The sequence below is a fragment of the Myotis davidii genome, unplaced genomic scaffold, assembly GCF_000327345.1.
Source record: "Myotis davidii unplaced genomic scaffold, ASM32734v1 scaffold524, whole genome shotgun sequence".
In the NCBI taxonomy this organism is placed as follows: domain Eukaryota; kingdom Metazoa; phylum Chordata; class Mammalia; order Chiroptera; family Vespertilionidae; genus Myotis; species Myotis davidii.
Window position 1 is genome coordinate 519835 of NW_006299263.1, and position 9486 is coordinate 529320.

General features: G+C 37.7%; 1 protein-coding gene and 1 pseudogene across 2 annotated transcripts in view; one reads left to right on the plus strand and one right to left on the minus strand.

Moving 5' to 3' along the window:
• The window catches only part of LOC107184824, a 5650-nt pseudogene extending 5305 nt beyond the window's left edge, over positions 1–345 (minus strand).
• FZD3 (frizzled class receptor 3) overlaps positions 1–9486 on the plus strand; it is a 91454-nt gene that overhangs the window by 27645 nt on the left and 54323 nt on the right. For both annotated transcript variants that reach the window (XM_006774759.1, XM_006774760.2), the window contains one exon: positions 5165–6182. In XM_006774759.1, the coding sequence (XP_006774822.1) occupies positions 5165–6182 (1018 nt within the window). The remainder of the gene's footprint in view (positions 1–5164; positions 6183–9486) is intronic.

Consider the following 9486-nt stretch of genomic DNA (forward strand, 5'->3'; position numbering starts at 1 on the left):
AGTTGCTCTTCGGTCGGTTGCGGTAGCAGCTGCTCCTCAGTTGGCAGCAGCTCCTCTGGTGGGTGCTGTTCACAGCTGTGGTGGCTCTTCTGGCTGGTGGGGGGCGGTTTCATGTACAGCTGCTGTTCCTCAGCAGAGGGTGTGGTGCTCAGGATATTTTCTGGATCCACCTCAGAAGAGGAAAGAATGGAAAGGCCTTCTGCAGAACTAGCAGCCTCGCTGTGGGCCTCCTGGCAGGGTTCCCACAGCACGTAATCTCTTATGTCACAAGCAGATGGCAGCTCCAGAGAGTTGCTCTCCTCTGACTGGCTGTCTGGAGTGGCTTGCAAAGTTGCCATGGTCCATCAGGCAGCAGTGGCAAGCTCAAGTTTGTAAATTTTTTGACTGGGCCAGAATCCTGTTTTGTTTCTTGTATCTAACTCTCATATTTAGTGGTCTTTTTATGTTAAAAGTGTATATACATGTATAGAAATCTCATTATGATCTTTATGTCTTTATTTTGATAAGATTAAATCTATTTTATGTCCTCACTATTGCTTGGGATTGCCTAACTCTGAAAGCTTAAATCCTGGCAAGCTGGTCTTTCATAACAACTCTTCATTCTTCCACATCTCTCATATTTTTGTTTCTACTGTACCCATCTTTGCTTCATGGACACCCCTAGACTTTTGTGTTTTTTTTTTATATATATATATTTTTTTATTGATTTTTTACAGAGAGGAAGGCAGAGAGATAGAAACATCGATGAGAGAGAAACATCAATCAGCTGCCTCCTGCACATCCCCCACTGGGGATGTGCCCGCAGCTCAGGCACATGCCCTTGACCGGAATCGAACCTGGGACCCTTCAGTCCGAAGGCCGACGCTCTATCCACTGAGCCAAACCGGCTTTGGCAACTTTTGTGTTTTTTTACTCTCCCAATAGACACCTTCCTGATCTTAATTATTTCCTTACGAAGCTTAAGCTTTGTGGTCCATCACTTGAAATAACACTTTTGCTAGCATTTTTAATTTATTTCTTCCACTATATTTGCTCAGATCCCCAAACTGATTGATTCAACCAATGTTTTATAAATTACCTGTGCTATTATTTAATGATTCAAACCATAGCAATTCTGTTTGCTGTTTGTCTTTGGTCAGTAGGGAAATTTGTGCTCATCTCCCTAAGCACCTAAGCTAAATCTATATAATTCATTTCAAACTCATTTCACTTTTATTCTCTATTTAACCTTTATTCCCCTTAACCTCAACCTGCCCTCTCCTAAAAACCATTTAGGCCATCATATGTGAACCGTTGTAGACTGTTACATCTCGAACCAATCCTTTCAATTTTCTTTATTGGATCCTTTACTGCTTTCTGACTATTAAACACTGGTGCTTCTCAGAGTTCTGTTCCTATTCTCTTTGATTCTGCATGCTTCCCCCAGATAATATCATCTTACTGGTTTAAACTTTTATTCATATACTGATGACTACTAAATCTAAATCTGTACCTTTGATTATCTTCCTACCAAATTCTATATCGGCATATCCAAAGCCATTGGAAATGCTGGCTTGAATTTGTCTCAGATAACTCAGTTTCAACATGTTCAAAATTTACTTTATTCCTAGATAATTTTTTTTATTGCCTGGAAGTCATCTCCCAACTTTATTGACCTTAACTTCCACGTTTAATCAGTTATAAATCCCATATAACTAATTTCATAGCTGTCACATTCTCACTGCCTTACATGGTTTTAGTTCTGGCTCAACAGGTATCTCTGTCCCCATTTTCCCCAGCTCTATCTATCTTCCACACTGCTCTTAGTCATCTTTCTAATTTCTTGGGGTAGGGTTATATGAATATATTTATTCAATAATCATTAATTTAACAAATATTAAGTGGATGTGCTCTGTGTGTGGGCACTATTCTATGTTGAAGATGAACAGTAAACAAAACATCTCTTATTATGGAGCTAAAATTCTAGTGGTGGGAGATAAATAGATAATGTCAGATGGTAACAAATGCTGTTAAGTGTAGAGATCAGAGACATAGAAGTATGGAACAGACTGATGAATCTCAGAGGGAAGACACGGTGGTTGGGTGGGTGAGAACAGATTAACCAAAGAACTTATATGCATTATATGCATAACCCGTGGATATAGACAATAATGTGGTGGTGAAGGTCGGGGGGTGGGGCACAGGTTGAAGGGGATAAACGGGTGCGGGGAGAAATGGGACATCTGTAATACTTTCAACAGTAAAGATAAATTTTAAAAAAGAATAGAGTTAGGTGATAACAATACAGGGAAGTATTGTATTTTCTATTTTCTGTGGAGGTATGGGGGGAGGCCTTTTTGATAAGGAGGCATTGGAACAGGGACCTAAGTAAAGTGGGAGAACAAATACAGATATCTAGGAAAGAATAGTCTAGGCAGAAGAAACAGGGGAGCAAGTTCAGAGGTTCTGAAGCGGAAGAATGCTTGGCATATTCAGAGAACAAAGAGATCAAAGGGGCTGGAGCTAAGTGAGGGAGGGAGAATGGAAAGGTTAAATAAGATCAGAAAAGTACTGGGGGGGGTAGTTTTGTAGCTCTAATATTTATTTGAATTTGACTCAGAGTGAGAAGGGAAGTTGTTAGAGGATTTTGAAAAGGAGAAATATGATCATGAGCACAGGAGTGGCTGCTGTATGGAAGTGGAGATCAATTGGAAGTTCAGGGAAGAGGCACTGATGTCAAACTGGGGGGCAGCAGTGGAGAAAAAGAGAAGTGGTCAGATTCTGGAATATCACAAAGTAGAATGACAGGATTTGCTGGTAGATTCTGAAGTGTAAATGAGAGAGAAGATGACCCCAAAGTTTTTGGCCTAGGCAGCTAGAATGAAATTATCATTTATGGAGAAGAAGAAATCTAAGGAGTGGAAATCAAGAGTTTGGTTTTGAGTGAAGGGCGTGTATGTTGAATTGGAAGTTAGATATGTACAAATACATCCATAAAAATACATAGTATTACTTTGTATGGTTTTAAATTTTGTCAGTTTTATACGCGCGCGCACACACACACACACACACACACACACATTTCTGCAATATGCTTGCTTCTCCAATCTCATCCCTGTCACAAGTCATGCACACCTCATGCTCCAGTAGTACTAAACACACTGTATGCTTTTGCTTACATTTCTTGCTAAAATACTGTTTGGCATACTTCCAATACTGGCAAATACTGATTGAAAATTTTATGTTAAGAGACTTATCCTGTGGAGTCTTTTATAACCTCTTCTCCTGAAATAATTAATCCTTCTCTACATCATTTTATACTTTATATAGATTTTGATTGCTTCATGTATCACATTGCTGTCTTTTTTGTTGTCTTTACCAGTATGTATTTCCTTTTAGACTGAAGGATAGAGATCCTGTTCTTTTGTCTGTTTATGTTAAACCCCTGGCATACTTCAGGATTCCAATAAATGCCTGAATGCAGTAAGTTTCTGTCTTTTGGCTTTATAATTCCAAGCCCTGTGAAGAAAATGGTTTGTATCAAAAAATAAAAGATTATCCACTACAGCATAAGGTTATACATGCATTTGGCAAACAATATAAATGATAGTTCCTTGGAAACTATTTGATGCATATAAACTAGTAAACATTCAATGAGAGTCTTAGGACTAGGCAACTGCTATTGGCAAGAAAATTGAAGATGCAGGAAGTTCATGAGGATGGTACTATTAGTCATGTAAGTATGTCTGCCCTATTTTCTCTGTCCTGAGGCTATGGCACTTTCTCAAGTCTGTGGATCTGGAAAATTGTTAAAATGCAGATTTCTTGGGCCCTAACAAGAGTATATTGTAATATGATTTGTGATGGTGGGGACCAAGAATTTACATTTTAAAAGGATCTTAAGTTTTCTCATGCACTTTAAAGTTTGATAATAACTGAAGTAGAGAATGCAATGGATTGTAGAGAAATTAGGGATGGTAGGAAGGAAATAGTTGACATTAGAAACCTTAGAAGGCCTTTAATTAAACAATAAGATAAGCAGAGAATGACTGTAAAATGGGGGGAAAAACGCTAAAAATTTTAGCTTTCTAATTCCAACCACTGTGAAGAAAATGGTTTGTATCAAAAAATAAAGGATTAATCCACTACAGCATAAGGTTATGCATGCATTTGGCAAACAATATAAGTGATAGTTCCTTTGAAACTATTTGATGCATATAAACTAGTATATTAGCCACTTATAAGGATTTTTAATGTTAATCTAATCAAAATACCTTGGAACATGCATTTAGGGAATATTTTTAACTTATGTTTAAGTAAGTTCTTATGTGAATATAGGGTAAGTTGAGGACTATACTTGTAGTTTAACTTCTAGCATCTATTCTGTTGGAACTATATACTTACATGTATTTATTTTACCTGTTTTATATATTTTTTATATTTTGCAATGCTCTAAACTGTTCTAAATAAATAGTTTATATATATATATATACCTTAAAAAATTTTTTTTATTGATTTCAGAGAAGAAGGGAGAGGGAGAGAGAGAGAAACATCAATGATGAGAGAGAGTCATGGATCGGCTGCCCCCAGCACGCCCCACACTGGGGATCGAGCCTGCACCCTGGGCATGTGCTCTAACCAGGAATCAACCAGTAACACTCAACCACTGAGCCATGCTGGCTGGGCATACAGCTTTTTTGGATGGCTATGCTTGACTATTTTAAAAAAAGAGTACTGTTTTCGTGGTTGTTTTAATCCTCACCCAAGAATTCTAGAGAGACTGGGAGGGAGAAGGGCGCGCGAGAGAGAAAAACATCGACACAAGAGAGACACATCGATTGGCTGCCTCCTGGTCGAGCCCCTACTGGGGCTAAGGAACTTTCAACCAAGGTATATGCCCTTGACTGGGAATTGAACCTATGAAACTGGCAAGAGTACTGTTTTTAAAGCGAAGACAAAATTAAGTATGAAACATTATCATTTTTGGTCAACTATGGAAAATCTAGTTCTGTGAACCAAAGAGAAAATATTACTGTTTACTTTATTTCTACTTATTGTAATGTGCTCTAAGTACGTAAAGATAAATATTAAGGTCACAGGTTGTGACCTTAATTTTGGAAATCCAAATTATTAAGTAGCAGTGATTTCCCAATAAGTAAAATGGTTCTCATCTTGTATTTTATAGGTTCCCAGATTGTGATGAGCCATACCCTCGACTTGTGGATCTGAATTTAGCTGGAGATCCTACTGAAGGAGCCCCAGTGGCAGTGCAGAGGGACTATGGTTTTTGGTGTCCCCGGGAGTTGAAAATTGATCCTGATCTTGGTTATTCTTTTTTGCACGTGCGTGATTGTTCACCTCCTTGTCCAAATATGTACTTTAGGAGAGAAGAACTATCATTTGCTCGATATTTCATAGGATTGATCTCAATCATTTGCCTCTCTGCCACGTTGTTTACTTTTTTAACTTTTTTGATTGATGTCACAAGATTTCGTTATCCTGAAAGACCTATTATATTTTATGCAGTCTGCTACATGATGGTATCATTAATTTTCTTCATTGGGTTTTTGCTTGAGGACCGAGTAGCCTGCAATGCATCTAGCCCTGCACAGTATAAGGCTTCCACAGTGACACAAGGATCTCATAATAAAGCTTGTACCATGCTTTTTATGGTACTTTATTTTTTTACTATGGCTGGCAGCGTTTGGTGGGTAATTCTTACCATCACATGGTTCTTGGCAGCCGTGCCAAAGTGGGGTAGTGAAGCTATTGAGAAGAAAGCATTGCTGTTTCACGCCAGTGCATGGGGCATCCCTGGAACTCTAACTATCATCCTTTTAGCGATGAATAAAATTGAAGGTGACAATATCAGTGGCGTGTGTTTTGTTGGCCTCTACGATGTTGATGCATTGAGATACTTTGTTCTTGCACCCCTCTGCCTATATGTGGTAGTTGGGGTTTCACTCCTTTTAGCTGGCATTATATCCCTAAACAGAGTTCGAATTGAGATTCCATTAGAAAAGGAGAACCAAGATAAATTGGTGAAGTTTATGATCCGGATTGGTGTTTTCAGCATTCTTTATCTGGTACCACTCTTGGTTGTAATTGGATGCTATTTTTATGAGCAAGCTTACCGTGGCATCTGGGAAACAACATGGATACAAGAACGCTGCAGAGAATATCACATTCCATGTCCATATCAGGTAAGGGAAACCTTGTTCTAAATTTTGTGTAATAGTGAAAAGAAGGCATATTACTATGAAAAGCTAATCTTAGCTGGGGTTTTAAAAAAATTCATGAACCTTCAATTTGTATATAAAGTTTTAAAGCGAAAGATAATGAACAAATATATTGTAATAATGTCATGCATATGTTTCTATAAACATCTTCCTTTTAAAATAAGACTTTTACCACTTTAAGGTATGGGCTTTTAAGCAATTTACATCTGTTATTACAAAATAGTTGCTTGTTGATTCTTTAAAACTCCGCAGGTTTGAGGGGAAGAAGCACCTTATCAACTCTGGTAAAAAGGTACTGTCTTTTTATAGAAATTTTACTGATGTTCAAAATAGGAATTAATTGTTTTAACAGTTTTGCAAAAATAATAGAATGCAGTTGTACAAACCAGTTCATCTCTTAATTGGTCCCAGTTTTCTCTTTTGCATACTGAATATTTTGTGATTTACTTTTTAGTTTAAAGCAGTGGTTCTCAACCTTCCTAATGCCTCGACCCTTTACTACAGTTCCTCATGTTGTGGTGACCCCCAACCATAAAATTATTTTTGTTGCTACTTCATAATTGTAATTTTGCTACTGTTGTGAATCATAATGTAAATATCTGATATGCAGGATTTATTTTCATTGTTACAAATTGAACAAAATGCACAGTGATTAATCACAAAAATAATATGTAATTATATATGTGTTTTCCGATGGTCTTAGGCGACCCCTGTGAAAGGGTCGTTTGACCCCCAAAGGGGTCGCGACCCACAGGTTGAGAACCGCTGGTTTAAAGAGATTAGGTAATCATAATAATAGAATCTTAGAATTTTAGATCTTGAAAAAACTTTAGAGATCATTTTCAGGTTCCCTCTATAAAGTTCTTAAGCATCTGTCTCCTTTGAGGCTTAGTAGCTTGCTCACACTCACCTGGGATTTAGGTCCTAGGAGAGAAGTGGAACAAGGAAAGTAATTCAGAGGAGTTGATGCTAAGTATTTCTCTCTCTCATCTTAAAACCTTCTCTGGAACTATGCCACTAGCTATTACCCTCTTTTCTTCCTTTTAAGACGAGTTTTCTTGAAAGAGTTGTCTCCTGTTCATCATGTTCCAGGTTTCCTATTCTCGGAAGTACACCAGCCACCTTTTCATCTATCCCAACCCTTATGTTTCTCTAATACCTTTTAAATGTCTTTTTTAAAGTACTTATGTATTTTACTTGTCTATTTCTCCTGCTAGATGGTGAATTCTTTGAAAGCAAGAAATTCTTTTGCTTTCATATTTTTAATGCATATTCTGTAGGTTAGTAGATAGATAATACCATTGAGAATGTGGGTGTATAGATTGAGAAGAAGAGACATAAGAAATGGTAATAGTCCTAGCCAGTTTGGCTCAGTGGATAGAGTGTGGGCCCTTGTACTGAAGGGTCCCAGGTTTGAGTCTGGTCAAGGGTATATACCTTGATTTTAGGGTTGATCCTCTGTCTCAGTCAGGACACGTGCAGGAGGCAACCAGTCAACATGTCTCTCTCACATCGATGTTTCTATCTCTCCCATTCCCTTCCACTCTCTAAAAGTCAATGGAAAAATATCCTCGGGTGAGGATTAACAACAACAACAACAAAAAAGGTAACGGTGGTACTGGGAATAAGGAATGTGTGATTAGCACATAGTCAAAGCTCATAAATATTTGATGAATAAAAATGCCAATTCCCCTTTTATTTTGTTGTATAAATAGTCCTATGCAAAATTATATTTTTATTGTATAAATGTTAGCTACTGGCTTTTAAAAAATAAACTCAGAATAAAGAGATCAGAAAGAATGAATAATTGAAATTGTATTATATTTCTTAGCAGAATTACTTATTAAAAACTCTTAATATGAATTTTCAGTCCTGAAAATAATCTAATTTTGCCCCTAATGAGAGAAAAAGGTGATCGAATTACATCATATGCTTCCCCATATAAGTTATCTGATTCCAAATACATATTATCTTAGGGTAATTAAAAAAACAAAGTTTAACTATGAAAAAATGATCTAAAAAATACTAAACCTTGCCCTGGTTGGTATGGCTTAGTGGATAGAGTGCCGATCTGCAGACTGAAGGGTCCCAGGTTCGATTCCAGTCAAAGGCACATGCTCAGGTTGCAGGCTCGATCCCCAGTTGGGGGTCGTGCAGGAAGCACCCAATCAGTGATTCTCTCTCTTCTATATTTCTCTCTCTCTTGCTCTCCCTTCCTCTCTGAAATCAGTAAAAATGTATTTTTTAAAAAAACCAAACCTCAAACATGTAAATTAGAGTAGTTGGGATGTTGCTATTTTTAAGACATTCCTAGGATTCTTTTAGCATCTTTAGAGCCAGTTTAAGCTACACAGATATATGTGTGTGTATGTGTGAGCACATACATTCCTTTGTAGTCATAGGTTAAAAATATTTTTCCAACTTACAGAAATGTTGGATTTCCAACATACTGAAAGGAATAGAGAATGATATAATAACAATAACATAGTTATTAAGCTGTAAACTCTGGAGCAGGAATCCATAGGGTTGTTTTTAATATACATGCAGACACTTAGAAAAGTACCTACTATATAAGTGCTCAAATGTTAGCTTTCTTAATTTTTTCTTCATTTATTGTTGCTGCTCTTGCTATTTACATACGCACATATATGTAAATAATAGGTTTTTTAAATCATCCAGTACTAAGCTTTAGTAAACCATATTTGCTTTAGACTTTTTAGAGAAATCATATTAGATTTGACTGAAACTTCCTATGTACCTTTCCCCAGTCCTGTTTCTCTTATTCACTGCCCAGAGTTAACCATCATCCTGAATTTGGAGTGCCATTCCCATGAAAATCTATACAATTACCAATGTGAATGTAGCTATGAAAAACTTTTGTTTCATACTATACTAGGGGTGGGGGTGTCCCTCAGCTCGGCCTGTGCCCTCTTGCAGTCTGGGAGCCCTCAGGGGATGTCCCACTGACTGTCTGCCCCCTGGTGATCAGTGCATGTCATAGTGACTTGGTTGACTGGTTGACGGTCTGCCCTTCGTGGTCAGTCCATGTCATAGTGAGTGGTTGAGCGACCTTAGCATATCATTAGCATATTACACTTTGGTTGAATGGCCGACCAGATGACCAGACACTTAGCATAGGAGGCTTTTGTTATATAGGATAGTATGTAAATATTATACTATACTAGAGGCCCAGTGCACAAAAATTGTTGCACTCGGGGGGGAGGGGGGGTCCTTCAGCCCGGCCTGTGCCCTCTCGCAGTCTGGGATC